The following is a 16,218-nucleotide window of genomic DNA, read 5'->3' on the forward strand; positions in this document are numbered from 1 at the left end:
TAACGCTTACCAAGGTTAAAATAATTTCTTTATCTATTTTATAAGATAAACAACTTACAGACTTAGGTCTACAAAACCCGAAGCCGCTGTCTGTACCTTGAAATGTCGAACAGTTGATTTTCTGATGATCCTTTTTTCTATCTAAACAGTGTTCATATTAAATCTGTTTATAAGATACTCAACTTACCGGGCTTAGGATTACACGATCCAGGACCTTTGTACTTCGGATATGTCGAACAATTGATCTTGTCATGAACTTTTTTTGGAAGCAATTTTTTGCAAGAGCTCCAGAAATCTGCATATCAACAAAAAAAAACTATTACAAGTTCATAAGAAACGAACTGGACTTATAACTCTTTCATGTTATTTTATAGCAATCATTGTCCACTTACAGTTAAAGCATGTATATATTTTCTTACACCAAAGTCATATCGAGCTTTCTGCTGAGTCCACCGAGTTGAATAAAAACCGTTGTTTTTAGCGATGTAAGTCCATAGACTTGCCGCTGTACCAGTGAGGGACTACATTTCGCCAACTATTTCCACTCACAAACAGTTAAACAGGTCAATAAAATCATTTTAATTCAAATTAACTTTACTTAAACTTTACGTCAGAAGAAATGTCTAAACCTTTTGAACAAAAACTGTGGAAGTGTCTTAAAACCAGATTTTAATGTTAAACATAAACCACTCAGTGAGGTAGCTGCGCTGTGTCAGTTGGAAAGATCAGACCTTGGATTTTGGTATATTAAGGTCTGGAGCTTAATAAGGAAAAAGATTAAAACATTTAATAGATTTTGTTAAATTTATATAGAAGAAACAGAGCAATAATAACTTGAAATAGAACTTTATAATATGTATGAGCTATTTTTGAGTTAATCAGAACACATTATTTATAATTCATCTAACATGAAAACTTAGCTTTGAGTCGCGAGGTATAATCTTAGTTCACTGACGCTCAGCAATTAAGTTTTATGCATGCACATCCATGAAAACCAATAAAATACACATTATGAGGTTTAGTTTTTTTTATATTAGTCTTAGTCACTATCATAACAGGCCCAGTAGAACAATTCAGCCCCAAGTCCGTCTGATCCTTGATTCGCCCATAAGTACAGGATTTTCAGCTCTTAAATTTATTCAATAGGGAAAAAAAAACGGGTTCATCATAAAGAAGCCGAATAATCAATGTTTCTTTAATAATCTCCATTGTTAGATTCGATGGCATTAGCTTAGTTTTACCTTCACAGAAGTTCCTGCAAGGTAATATGACGTCATCATTCTGGCACTGAGGCTGTAGAATTTGACAAACAAACTCTTGAGCCAGAGTGTAACATTCAAAGTCCACAATCTGACGATAAGTTATCAAATCTTCTTTGAGTTCATTTGTATTACTGTGACCAACCAGATTTGGGTATGATGTGACGTTATAAGACAAGGTTTTACAGAATTCTAACGCTATTGGACCACAGCGACGTGGCAGTATCGTTGGCAGTGGCGACGTAACAGGAACGATGTCAGTGGTTAGTCCTTCAAGGTACCCAGGGTATTGCTGGCGAGGTATCCAAGAATCATAGATCTCTGTTTCTGAAGCGGTTCTTTCTGTATAAGATAAAAAAAAAAGCAACTGATCATCAGACGTAGGAATTAAATAATACATACTATGAAGTTATCAATATTAATAAATCACATTATTCGTTTTAATTCTCAGATAGAGTTTATTCAAAATCTGTAAAAAATTAGGAGAGAAACTGAAATTCGCTGGACTCAATGTTTGCATTAACTAATAACGAGTAGAATTCAGAAGTTGAATACGTTATATTAAAACAGTTTTATAGCTTCGTAAATTCGTTACATTTAACGTTGATGTTTACAGTCATGCTCATACTGACGATCGTATGTCTCAAAAATAGCTATGAATTTTAAATGTCATTGCAAAAAGTTCCCTTTTAAGGCTGTCATGTTCAGAGTACACTACTTTTCCCTGCATGCCTTTCATCGTCCATCTAGCGTAGAGCACAAACGTTTTTCTATACCAGTTTCAATAGTTTGAAAGTATATAACTCTTGTGATTTGACTAGTATATCTTCGAATGGAATAAGACGAATACCTGTTTTATTCTCCAGCTATTTGATGTATGCAACGGCTGAACAGGTGTGATGTGGAAACAAATTGTGTTGCCTTCCCATATGAAGATCCTTCTTGATTATGTTGTGTACTGTTACCTGGGATAACTAGGTGGCTGTTCACTGACGTTTGTGTTCATGGGCTCTCATATTTTACAAGATTCTCATTTCGTCCACTGTTACTGGAGTACAACTTGTCCCAGTTCTCTTTCTGAGTGGTCCTTGTAAATTCTTCCAGCCACATTAAGTAAAAAGATGTTCCTATCTTGAAAGTTCTAAATTCCCCATCTGAACATATCTTTAATATCTGAATGCATTAATATTTTGAGGGCTGTTACATACCTTTCACACAAACAATCGATTTTCAATGGCATGACGTTACCTGTTTAACGTCAAACAATGTCAAAATGCTGATCTGATAAATCCATTCTGTCGTGACTGTATATCGGCCATGGTTGTCGTCACGTGACCTTTTGAGTTGCATGTTCAAAATCGCTTTAATATTACATATTTTATATAATTCAATGCTCCAATATTAAATTTTGAAATTGTGAAGTATAGTAAACAGTTTATTTACTAACCTTGAACCTGTACAGAGTTTTGATCAATTTTTATCCCGTTAAAGACACCGTACTTTAAACTGGAAAATTCTTCCATTAAAATAACGTATAGATCACCAGAGTCTCCTTGGAAGTTTTCTGTTGAAAGATACACGTTGAAGTGGACGACTAGATCGTCACTTTGGCGTCCGCTAAGTAAAAAGAAAGATGATGCACTTGATTTTATGTGTTACTGGATACAATTTTACATGTGATTTTACTTGTTATTGGATGTTGTTTATTATTGCATCGTACATTCCTTAAATATAGCTAGTCTCCATGTGTTTGGAAAGTGAGTTTTATTCGTTTTAATGTTGGTTCATTCACAGTACTGGTTAAAATATTTAATACTTATATTTCGGTCCTAATTAGATGTATTCTTAATACCAAATAGATAATTTTACATTGTTAGATTAATATATATGGACTTAGAACGAACCTAAATCTCTTAAACTAGTCGAACCTCGTGAGACATTATTGTGACTGTAGCTAATAACGAGAAGACCCAACTGATAAATAAGTTATATTGTGTGGTTTGTTTAGGGCTAAGCAAAGTCCATCTGTGATATTTGTTCCTAAGTTGAACTGACAGAACAGAAGAAAAACAGAATCAATAACATCCACCATTAACTTTTGGACTACTCCAATCGAATAATGGGATTTGACTGTTCCACTTATAACTTTCACGACCTCAAAATGCAATTTATTTTTAAGTAAATCAAATCACGAATCTTCAGAACTACAGATCGCCACGCCAATAAATAAGCCACGCCCGGTCCTTGAATGCATACATTTTAATCTATCAAAATTATTTTTATTTATTTCAGATTTTGCTTATTCCTACTTATAACAGAACAGTAAATGATCTGTGTTATTTTACTTGTCTTTTTTTTGTTTCTATCTGTTTAGACAGGTTACTTTAACGAGGAGCTATGTTAATGGTATTACATATTTCTAAATGTGGATTAACATATTTACATATATCTAGGCACTATTTCACATTTACTCGGTGTAGTTTTATACATTATTATAATACGGTTTCACGCATTATTAAATGTGATTTTGCATTTTACTAAATATATTTTATATATTTGCATATTTTAATAAAAGCGTTACAGAAATCAGATTTTACACTTTAATAAATATAGTTTTACGTTTACCAACTATTACATTTCACTTTACAGTATTTATTTAATATGATAGTAAATTTTACTTTACCAGGTATAGTTTTCACAACTTACATACGTTGGTTTTATAAAAGTAACTAAAAGTATGGTGATAAGATATATTTCATGTTATGTTTAGTTAAACTGAATATAAAAATTAACACGAAACGCTTAACACACAAAGTTAGTTACAATAAAAGTATGTATTTACTACTATTCATGTTCTGAAATGTCGATTAAAATACATTTTCACTCTGAATTTTAGCTTGCTATTCACCCTTATAAGGTGTGTTTTTAACACTCACAATTCTAGAACCGTAATTTCTTCGTATAAAAATCATCATGCTTGATTGTTTTCTGGACACTTACCTATCTAGAGCTGTACCTTCTGCGCTTACAAAAACACTACACTAAACACTATTATTGAGTATTTTACAGACACTCAACTTTCTAGAGCTATAACTTCTGCACGTACAAAAACACTACACTAAACACTACTGTTGAGAGTTTTACAGACACTCACCTTTCTAGAGCTATAATTTCTGCACGTACAAAACCGCTACTGTAAACACTACTGTTGAAAAGCATCTCCAACTATAAATAAAATTAAAAAATGTATAAGAACAAGATAAAAGTTCCACGCTGTGATTTCTTTAACCATTGCTAACAAGCAGATTATATTTTAAGGACGCGTTTCCTGTTCTTTGATCTAGCTCTCTCATACCTCATGGTAAATATTTCAAAGCATGATGTGACGGGCGTTTACTTTAGAAATCCATAAAACTTGATCTTAAAGAGACAATCAAGCCGTGACGAGTTTTTCTTCGTCGAGTCAAGCGAGTCTGACTGCTGCAATCTTACAAAGAAACACCTCTATAGAAGGTTGTTGTTACTATTCTAATGTAAAGTTACTCACTGTTCACTGTGGGGAATCGAAACTCGGAGCTTAGTTTTTTATAAGTCGTTAAACTTACTGCTGACCTATCAAGAGACAATTACAGAAAATTTCGTTAATACAAAAGATACCTAGCCGATGCAACAACAAATCCTGTTTGTCATAAGTAAGAACGTAATATTTTATTAGCTACACTCGTTACGGTGGGATAATTTTTAGTTATAGTGTAATTAGGTAGCTCGCTTTGATTAGATGTTGTTATTAATTCATACTGATATATGTATCACTAAATTAATTTTAAACTGCACTTTACAATATTTTATATATCAAATATCACAACATTTCAGATGATATAACTCAGTATCAATCTTATATCTCTTTAAAAGGTTGTGGCTTAGTGATAAACTTGAGGATTCATTATGGTAATATTCTGGATTATCCTCAGCCGACATAGCAGAGATAACTTTACTTTAAAATATAACTTTCAATAACATGTATTGGAACTACATTGGTTTCGATATTACTTTATTTTCAGACAGGTAATCAGATACTCACTAGTATTTTCAGACAGGTAATCAGATACTCACTAGTATTTTCAGACAGGTAACAAAACACTTCCTGGTAGTGAAAGACAATTAATAAAATACTTTCTAGTACTGACAATAAAGGTAGTCAGATAGTATTGAGAGACAGATAGTGAGACATTACTTGACAGTGACAAACAGGTAATATGATACTCCCTAAAAGTGACAGACAAGCTGTAAGATACTTCCTGGAAGTAATGTTTAACTAATCTAAAGGTTGTTATGAAAGAGTCCAGTTTGTTTAAATTGTACTCATTACTAAAAACTCTGTTCAAGGGAACAGATAAGCACACTTTAAGCTTTTAATATTTTTGAACGAGAGAATAATTGATTGAATTGATTTTAGAAAATAATAAAACAAACACGTGTGGACGACACTTAATTTGAAAACGGGTATTCTAGACTCATCGTTAAATAATGATTGAGATTTCTACTGATAATGTATATTTCTACATGATTTATGATGCATATTGTACATGACTGATTGCCTAGGTTTGTCCATAACTGATAGTCTAGGCTTGTATATAACTTATAGCCCAGATTGTTCTTAACAGTTGGTTTAGATTTCTGTATAATTACTGATGCATAGTGTACATAACTGATGCTGTTGGTATCTACATAACATATAGTCTACCCTGTACATAACTGACGACCTAAGTTTGTAGGTAACTGATAATCCAAGCTTTTGCCACTAAATCTGATAACTATGTCGATTGGTTAGATAAATTTTACTTTAAATTATTGTATCTTAATAAATCAGAAATCTACTAAGTCCAATGATTTATGTAATAGACTGGACAAGTTGCTCTTTAAAGGTGGCAATGATTCTTCTGGTTCAATCGGAAACATTTATAATCTAACTGCAGTTGTTTATTCCACTGTGAAGCTCTAAAACATTTTAATGGACGGACGAAACCTTGATATGGAAGCTCTTAAGTTTCTTCTCTAACCATGTGATGGTACCATGAAGCATTAACAAAACATTATTTTTCATTATTTTGACTTTATTTTAAAATTAAATTATTTATTTTATTAAAAATTTATCGTGGGTAGGGCTAAAATTGTTTTTTTGGCTGAGCATTAAGAAGTGATACATTGTAGTCAATTTTTGTTTTTGTCTTTTTTTCATCTCGGTTGAACAGTTTAAATGAAAAAGGAGTTTACCTTTGATTTGTAAAGTTGAACTTTTGTCTGAAATTCATCTGATAAAGAATCCTTGAGACGTTCTGTGAATTTATCTCCGTCTGTTACAGAAAACGTTCCCTTGAAGACGCGTTCTGAAAAGAATCTGAATCTCAACACATTTGTTCTTTATATTAAAATGTAAGACACGCTATTAATCTCCCATTTTAACTCTAAACGTGTTAACATAGTTGTAACAATAGATTAATTACAGAACTTCTTTCACGGAGTTGTGGATATATTCTATTAATTAGAAGAACTAACTTCATCTCCTGATTTTTCTCATCAATTCTATTTAACAAGGATCTTAACTGAACTGAGATGTATTATTACGTAACATTGACTAAGTTTGTGATTATTTGATACTTATTATCAGATGTTCATGTTCTTTTATTACAGTGCTTATTAGGGGTTAAATGTTTACATTTTACTACAGCGTTAAACATAGGATAAAGGTTTACAGTTTACTATGGTGTTAACCAAAAGATAAGATTTTATATACTTTATTCCAGTATCAAATAAAAGATCAATGTGTTTACTTTTCTAGTGCTCACCACAGGATAAACGAGAAAACTTACCACTATGTTTCTCTTTATTTAGATAGTGGACTAGAAAGAAAGAAACAAAGATGGCAATTAATATCTGTAGTCACAAAATAAATTTAAAGCTAACAAAGTATAGAATTTTATCAGACAGGCAACATGGATTTATTCAGGGAAATAGTTGCCTTAAAAATATTTTGATATGCTTTGAAAATATTAATTCATATAGAGATAAGGGTAAGGATTTAGATTTGGTGTATCTGGATATTCAGAAAGCATTCGTTTATGGAGTACACAGAACTAAATCTATACAGATTTTATTTATTTTCATATTTTATTATATATAAAATTCACCGTTTACGATGTGAAGATCGTAATTAAGCCTACGATAATCAGAAAAAGCTGCTAAATATACACAGTTTACCAATAAGTAAGTAGTCGTTCACTCTAAGTAGATTACAGTATTGTTTACAAAAATAACGTGAAACGAATACTACATATGTAACTTTAGTATTTAGCGGATCCGCCCTTTGTTATGGCATTTACAAGATCTGAAATGTTAGCCAGCTAATTTACACCCTATTACTGACGAAGAATTGAGGGACTGATGTCCCTAGGATTTCTTTGTTTTGGACATTTTTGCAGGAAGTGATCAACGATGGGACACACATGCTCGAATAATTCATATCCTATTCGACGATTGTTCTGATCCAGAGAATCTAAATGCCCTCATTTACAAACTATTATTTTGTTACTTGAGGTAAATAAGCATGAATCAATTCGTTGTTTGGTGAGCTGGTAAACGGACTTGCTTGATAATTATTATATATTGTGCAGCAGTAGTCGTTTAGCATATCACTAGCTGTGACGGTCCAGACGCACAGATGACACTCCACATCATAAATGAAATACCAACATACTTTATCGTGGCTGGCAGATGGTTCAATAACATTTCAAGTGAGAATAGTCGTCAAACCCAAATGAATGATCAGTCAGAGAATTGTAAAAATCTGGACTCGCTAGAAAACATCCTGAAAGGAGGTGTTCGTGATATGTTTTGTGATACCCAATTCTGTTCACAAATTGCCCAAAGTAAGAAGTAGATTCCATCTAGCTACTTTTCAATTCTAGTCCATGAAGATAATTTCTGATGGTTTAGAAACACACTTGTATCTGTCCTGCAACAGCATGGCCCTTCACATGGAAGACATTTCTCACAACATGAAGAATCTGTTTTGCTGACTTTGGGTTGTTTCAGACATGACTGAAACTCCACTGTCATCCTACTCACTGTGGATAGTGAGTTTACAAGTGACCAATATAACAGATTTACCGTTGTACAATTATTTTAGTGCTTACACTAACAGCGTTAGCTTAGTCGAGGGTAACAACATCAACTCAGAGTTAATTTGCTTGTCATAGACCTGGGACTTCGATAAACTATTTAGTTCTAGACCGGATATAAAACTCAGTGATGTTTGTAAGTTTGTAAAACTGTTGTATATAACTCATTGTTTGTAATAACTATTAGTAATAACCGTTATTATAAATTGTATTGTTTTTATGTTTGTATATTAAAACATATTTGTATTAAAAAAGGAAAATGCGTGTATCAATCTTGTTAGCAATTAAGATAAATTTAATACATACTAACATTTAATTAACTACTAAACACAAATTAAAATTCCGATTATTTGAAATAGTAATACGTAATGTATATAACATAATAAATCGGAAACTCGTCCGAAATAAATAATAATAATAATACGTAACACCTGGAAAGTTGTCGTTAAATTTCAATGTCATTCTATTGTCCAACTATACAACACCATGAGAATACTGTTGATTTCCGAGATATTTTTGTCCGTAGCATAGCTGTTAGTATCCTGTGGTCTTTATCGAGCTGTACATGTATTTAACGTTGGAATTATATGCATATGACGTCATGGAAACGGTCAGTTAGTATTCCTAGTATGTCTATTTAATTATGGTTAGCTGTTGTAATCAGGTTAGCACATTAAAATTTTGAGCCATTTATCTCCTTTGGTAATTACTTAATGCGTCCGTGAATGTACAAATTAATTATCAGCGTTAACAATAAGTTTAAGCTGGAATCCAAAAGAAGTAATATTGAACCGTTTTATTTCCTTTTAGACGTTGTAAAAAATAGCAATATTTTCTTGTTGTTGATCCAAAACAATACATAAAATATTTTTGATACTGTATTTTTGCCTTATAAAAACCCTGTTATGATGTATATATTGTATTATCTCTTCTATGCTCGCCCCTTTCAGCCGTGGGGGCATTATAATGTGGCGGTCAATCCCACTATTTGTTGGTAAAAGAGTAGCCCAAGAGTTGGCGGTGGGTGGTGATGACTAGCTGCCTTCCCTCTAGTCTTACACTGCTAAATTAGGGACGGCTAGCACAGATAGCCCTCGAGTAGCTTTGTGCGAAATTCCAAAACAAATCTACATCAATAAATGAACTTATGCTTACGTCCGTAATAAATAGCAACTGCTGCTCCTACCGTCACGAAAAGCAGCGCCAAAATCACGCAAATCCACGTTGTTGGTGTACAACCGTCTTTCTTCGTAAATTTAATTTTGTGGTTTCCACAGCTTTCACTACTGGCACTGCCGTTGCTGCTACTAAATCCATCGTTGAAGGCTGACGTTAGTGAATGCTTGTGATAAAAGCCCTTCTCGGACTGAAAATTTCAAAATAAAACGCTGCATCAAAGAAACATTACATTGTAAACTTGGGTTAAACAAATAGTGTAAAGTTATCAAGTTTTCTTAACTATTTTAACATTACAATTATCAAAATTCCTGATCAAAACAAGTTACCTACATAGCCCAGAACTCGTCATTGTTGTTTTAACGCAAAACAGCACCAAAGGTTGCCTATACTCTGTCCATTGCGGGTATCGAATACCGTATTTTAACATTTTAAATCAGTAAGAATACTGCAGACTGGCCAGAAGATTTAGCAGAGCTGCAAATTAACTCAATAAAGAATTTAGCACCTTTATTACTAATAATGTTTATAATATATTCATTTATCAGTTGGGTACACTAACTGTTAACGATATTTATGGCCGTACTTCTGTGAGTTAATTACAAATTAGTGAAAAATAAGAATATCTCTAATTTATTCAATGAACATACTTATTTTGAAGGCTGAAAAGTTCTCTGTTTAGTTTAAAGCACTCAAAATACGATGACAAATTTTATCTGCATAAATAAAAATGCATCAACAGATTCATCAGTGTACAAAAGTATCAAAATACACCGACTTATCCACATCTATCTGAAAATGGATCAAAGTACGTCAGCAGTTTCATGTCAGTATACAAACAAAATATCTGTTTTCAGTAAATCCATCTAAAAACCCAAAGTAAACGTTTTCTGAATCTCTTTATTATCATGTTTTATGTACTCATTTATTTTAGTATTCCTATTTATCTATTGCTTGTTACTGCAGATGAAAATGCCGAGTTTACTCTGCGATTATCTATCTATTACTCGTGTACAGCACGCGAGAATACTGGGTTAACACCGTAAAATGTATATATTTGAAAATCCATCGCACAGGCTTCAAATAATATCGTTTTAGTTGTAGAGAGCGCCACTTCTGCGTGTATTTTTTTAATAACATACTCACGATAAACAACCTTGTAATGAGAAATGGTATTAATCTCCAAGTAACGCTTGCTTAAACATTTCTGAAGAAAGTTTTTAAATACTTAAGTGAAGCACTAAAATAAATTATTTATAACATAGATACATATTAAAACATGTCACAATCTAGTAATGATGCCTGCTATCCGAACTTTAAAATTATATAACCATGGGCAAAATAATTCTCCATAAATATACATAAAAAAGCTGAAAAATGAAATAATTAAAAATTGCAAGTTTTTATATTGGAAGAGATATCGTGAAAAATACAAAGAAAAAGGTGAATCAAAATGTTCCAAAAAATAGTTCCTACATTTATATGTAGACATGAAGTCACAACAGAGATTTGTAGCTTGAGAAGATAATATAGATACTACTTCCACCCTAGTTTGTTCATTTTTAGTACCTAGTTGTATACTTAACTCAATTTGTTTCTGTTTTTCTTCACGATTCCTATTCCTCGTTTTAAAATAGCAATTTTTAATTATCTTGTATTAAATGTTCAGTACTTTGCTAATCCTCTTCGACTCTAATAACCTCTGCAAAGCGATATGGCATGCTATCAATGAGGTTATTGATGTAATGCATCACGGTTTCATTCCAGCTTTTCACTGGAAGACGCTGTAACTCAACTACGGTAGCTGGTTTAGGATCATGATTAGCAATTTTTCCGCTCAATTCTGCTCAACAGTTCTCAACGATGTTACAATATGGAGACTTTGTAACGTCCTCCTGGTCAAGACAATCCTATGCAGTAAGCATACAGTGGGCAGTAGCATTATCACCGTAAAACACAAAGTTATTGCCAAAATTTGCCCTAGCATATGGCAAAAATACTACATCCATGTGGTGCCTATAGAAGGCGCCATTGATGTTTCCTTGGATAATATGAAGAGCAATTTTCCATTATGATTAACAGCTGCTCAAATATGAATTGTACCACCTCCTGTGTGTTCTCTACGGAAAAAAATAATCTTTCGTCATCTGTTCTCTAGGCAAACGACAAACAGGAATCCTACCACTAGCTTTAACAAGCTGTAAACAGGACTCATCTGAAAAAATTACATGCCGTTAGTGTTCTAACCGTAAATTAGCATGCCTATGTAACACGTTTACAGCAGAGAATTCTGGTTAATACCGGTTTCAATTGGTTCTTCTTTCAAAATAACCTTGTCTTGTTAATCACCTATCAAATGTTCTTGTAGATATTTTGGAATGAATGTATTCATGTTGTAACACTTCTTTCAACCTTAACGTGTTAACATGATCAAAACACGGGCATCTCGAGCAGTAGTTTTTTGACGTCTACCAGTAGACTTCTTTAGTCGGACGCTGTTTCAATATTGTAAAAAAGATTGTACTAGAAGCACACTCTGTTATTCAAAATCAAATACGTATGTGCGTTTTGACGAACAAATGCTCAAAAACAACTCACACATACCAGAATAACAAGTCGTACATATTTGTCCGATCATACGCTACCTTTTACTTTACTATTCGGGTATTTTAATAACTATTGCATGCATGTAGACAATAATATCAGCATAGAACATTATGCAAACATTTTGACCAATACTGTATTCTGGTGACCTACATTATGAATACAAACATAGTATTATTTTTAGCACAGTTTTTGTCTTACACTTTTGTTTTTTTTAATCACCTTAATACGTATTTTGTGTGAAGTTAGTTACCACCATGTCGTCATGTAAACTGTTAGCTGCTGCCGAGTCTTCAAGACTATAGTTTACGTTCTAAAACACCTGCTGTATCTAATGTTCAACTGAGTGAATTGTACTAAAATCAATTATACTGTATATGTTCGATTCCCAAAGTGACGCTTCTTCTTAGAACTTTCCTTATTCTGTTGACCACTTGCTTTTGGTAGAAAGACACTTATTCTCGTGTTTCATGTTGACTATTGACCACTTCCTTTTCATAGAAGGACACTAATTGCTACGGTTCTTGTTAACTACTGAACATCTTTTTGTCGTTGTTTGTTTGTTTTTTTAATTTCGTGCAAAGCTACTCAAGGGCCATCTGCGCTAGCCGTCCCTAATTTAGCAGTACACTGCTAGAGGGAAGGCAGCTAGTCATCACCACCCACCGCCAGCTCTTGGGCTACTCTTTTACCAACGAATAATGGGATTGGCCGTGACATTATAACGTTCGCACAGCTGAAAGGGCGAGCATGTTTGGTGCGACGATGATTCAAACCCGCGATCCTCAGTTTACGAATCGAACGCCTTAACCCACCTGGCCATGCCGGGCCGCCTTCTTGTCATGGAAGGACAATAGCTCCTGCAGTTCATATTGACTGCTGACCGCTTGCTTTTTACGTAAAGATTGTAACTCCCACTGTTCAAGTTAACTATTGACCTCATGCTTCTCATGATCATACCCCTTCACCTCTTCATACTGACTGCTGACCATCTGCTTTTTGTGAAAGGAAAATAATTTCTGTGGTTTCTGTTAACTATTAATTACTTGCTTTTCATGGTTCTCGTATGTGTTCGTTTAAGACTGTAAGAAGAATAGTTTTTTATGAATTTTTTAAGTGCGGGAGACGTTTATGCAGGTGAAGGAAACTAACTCATAACTAACATTTTTGTTTTCCTTAGAAAACACTTATCACAATCTTCTTGTCTAGTCTACTACAGACTTAAAATCAAATAACACTAGAGAGCTGATTATCTGAAATGCCATATTTACGAAGAAATACAAATGTTTTGTTGTTTGATTGTCTTATACTATGTAATTTAAAGCATATGAATTGGTTTTATAAACTTGTTATGTTGTAACCCAACTTTCATGACAAAACCCTACCTATATTTTTCATCACTAAAATTGGCTACCCCAAAGTTAAGGTGACAGTACAGGTTTTAATAAGTTAGTCAAACTTATAAAATCTTCTCTTTCTTGAAAATAGTACCAAGCTAAAAGGTGGTTATTAAATAGAAACAAGCTGCTGTTGTTATTGTTGAGTATACATTATACTTTTCAGTATTTACCTTTTTGTACATTAATCCTACTTTTATGGATATTTACTTGTCCTGTATCTGTTGATAATACCTAGTTTAACTGTATTGTAATAAGTTTTCGTTCCACATATTTCATATAAACTTTTAGATGTCACATAGGTCTGGACTATATGATAAACATTGATAAGGCTTATTAACGAATGTCTTAAGATCAGGCAGGCGAAAGACAGATCTGATACGGTTTTTTTTTTTTTCACAACACTGATCTAATATTCGTTGTGTGTTCATCAAGAGAACTATTAAAAAAACATATGCAAACAACATTGATTTATGTAGTAGGACTATCAAGTTGCAATTAAATACTAAGTGTTGTTGGTGCTTGTAGCAACAATCAAAAGACTATTTATTACACTCAGATGTGTTTGTTACTATCTGCCATCTTGCTCAGGTTTACTGAACCATCTAAATTGTTGAAACGCTGTCTTTGCTGATGACACAGTTCCCAGTGCTTGACGGAAGTTTGATAACATCAAAACTATAAAGGCAGAATTAGTTAACTAGATCTCATTTCAAGGTGTGTATGTGGGACAGAATGAACTGGATTTCCAGTTCTCAGATTACTTTTCCAAGTTAGATCAAATAAAAAGAAATGAGATATCTTCTGTCAAGTACATAAATATAAAGAATACACAATGAAACTCTTTTAATCAGGTATAGGTCACAAAGTGTTTAAGTAGAGTAAGGTCTAGAATTACTTAAAACAGTACTCGTTAAGTAAGTACATAGTATTTAATAAATTATTTCAGCAAACTATCGATAATTAAAATAAATATATGGAAATATAAAGAAAATCTTTTACTGAGAACCCAAAGTTGGTTATTTTATTTAAAAATCAGTTTGTAGGTAAAGAAACAACAGTTAGAAGTACTTAATGATTACCCTCGGTCAGCATACTTTAGTAAAATAGATTTTTACATATTTTATGAGTCATTTCTAGAGATATTAGTATAATACTGAAATTTATCTTTGAAGCTAATGAGTAATTTCTGAACATTTTAGTGTAATGAAATGTAACTTTGAAGCTGAAGATTCATTTATGGACACTTTTATGCAATACTTACATTGTGTCGTTGAAGCTGACGAGTCATTTATGGACACCTTAACACAATACTTACTTTATGACTTTGAAGCAAGAGTTCATGTTTTAGATGACACGCCTCCCAACTTTCAGAATTTATTTAAATATCAAAATTAATTTCGACATTGAATTAAAAACTTAAACGCGAATAATTTCATCCCCAGTTAATTTTACAAATTTGTCTTACTTCTTAGTCATGCTCATCAAACAAAACTTTTGTTACTTCAAATCATTATCAGCTGCTGTTTTTGAGAGTATAAGTTACAAATGATATAATTTGGGCAGAATATTGTTCAGAAGTCAACCCTGGTGCGATGTTATACGAGTTGCGTTCGTTTTATTGTATTGTCATCAAGTGTTTCCCCAGAAATATTTCTAAATTTTTATATTAGATCATTACAAAATAAAGAACCATTTCCTCCCAAAACAAACCAATACTTTTATCATCTCTTTTACCAGACGTCTTGCTATTTCAACGTAAACGTCGTTCGTAATAACATTAGCTAAAATGTAATTTTTTTCGGAAGTATTCGGTTAACCAGAAGAATGACAAATAACAAAATATATACAAATAATACGTAATTTTAACAGGTTGATACAACGTGTATGAATAGCGTTTCAGGTAATCTTTTGCTTCTCATATTTCAACAAGCTTACAAGTTTTGGTACTGAACGAAAGACTTCCTGGCTAATGACTTGTGGGAGACACAATGTAGCTAGGAAATTATATTTTTGAAGCCTTATAATCAGAAATCCGAAATTAACAAATTAAAATAAATAGAATAAAAAACATCTGCAGTCTATATAATATTTTTCTACAAGTATGTTCGCTTATCTTTAGAAATGCAGAATAAAGTTCATTAACCTTATTTTTTAGTATATATGCTTCTAGCTCTAATACGACTGTTAATAAATACAAAGATATGAAACTTTAGTGAATGAAACTGTTCGGGATGATTAGGACTTGTATTAAAAAAAAACTTTGAAATTTACGCTGAATGAAACTAGGCCGGTGACTTAACTCACAAGCTCTGTGCCCTAGCTACGTGTAGCCTACGATTCAGGTGTCTAGGTATGAAAAGCTGACAACATTCATAAGTATGTTGTTTTTGCTTCAATTGAACTTGGTTCTGTTGTATATAGCAAACATGACGTGGGAACATTAAATACAGAGCCAATCAGTTGTTTTACTTCATTAAGACCCTTCACCTCTTCAACCATCACTTTACCAATTTGTTAACATACACTACTCCCAAGGATCATATATTACATCATATTCCAATTTTGTATTTGCCTCTTAGCAAATAAATGAGCTAGTTCACT

The 16,218-nt window shown here is 32.8% G+C and overlaps 1 protein-coding gene across 3 annotated transcripts in view; it reads right to left on the reverse strand.

The window, feature by feature from the left end:
- LOC143225798 (transmembrane protease serine 4-like) overlaps positions 1 to 16,218 on the reverse strand; it is a 46,068-nt gene that overhangs the window by 24,080 nt on the left and 5,770 nt on the right. For 2 of the 3 annotated variants that reach the window (XM_076455820.1, XM_076455819.1), the window contains exons 2-8: positions 9,593 to 9,803; positions 7,130 to 7,159; positions 6,534 to 6,646; positions 4,414 to 4,484; positions 2,707 to 2,876; positions 1,242 to 1,601; positions 188 to 295 (exon numbers count right to left, since the gene is read on the reverse strand). In XM_076455820.1, the coding sequence (XP_076311935.1) occupies positions 188 to 295; positions 1,242 to 1,601; positions 2,707 to 2,876; positions 4,414 to 4,484; positions 6,534 to 6,646; positions 7,130 to 7,159; positions 9,593 to 9,803 (1,063 nt within the window). The remainder of the gene's footprint in view (positions 1 to 187; positions 296 to 1,241; positions 1,602 to 2,706; positions 2,877 to 4,413; positions 4,485 to 6,533; positions 6,647 to 7,129; positions 7,160 to 9,592; positions 9,804 to 16,218) is intronic. The other variant, XM_076455821.1, reaches the window with a different exon arrangement.

Source organism: Tachypleus tridentatus, chromosome 9, assembly GCF_004210375.1.
Source record: "Tachypleus tridentatus isolate NWPU-2018 chromosome 9, ASM421037v1, whole genome shotgun sequence".
Classification (NCBI taxonomy): Eukaryota; Metazoa; Arthropoda; class Merostomata; order Xiphosura; family Limulidae; genus Tachypleus; species Tachypleus tridentatus.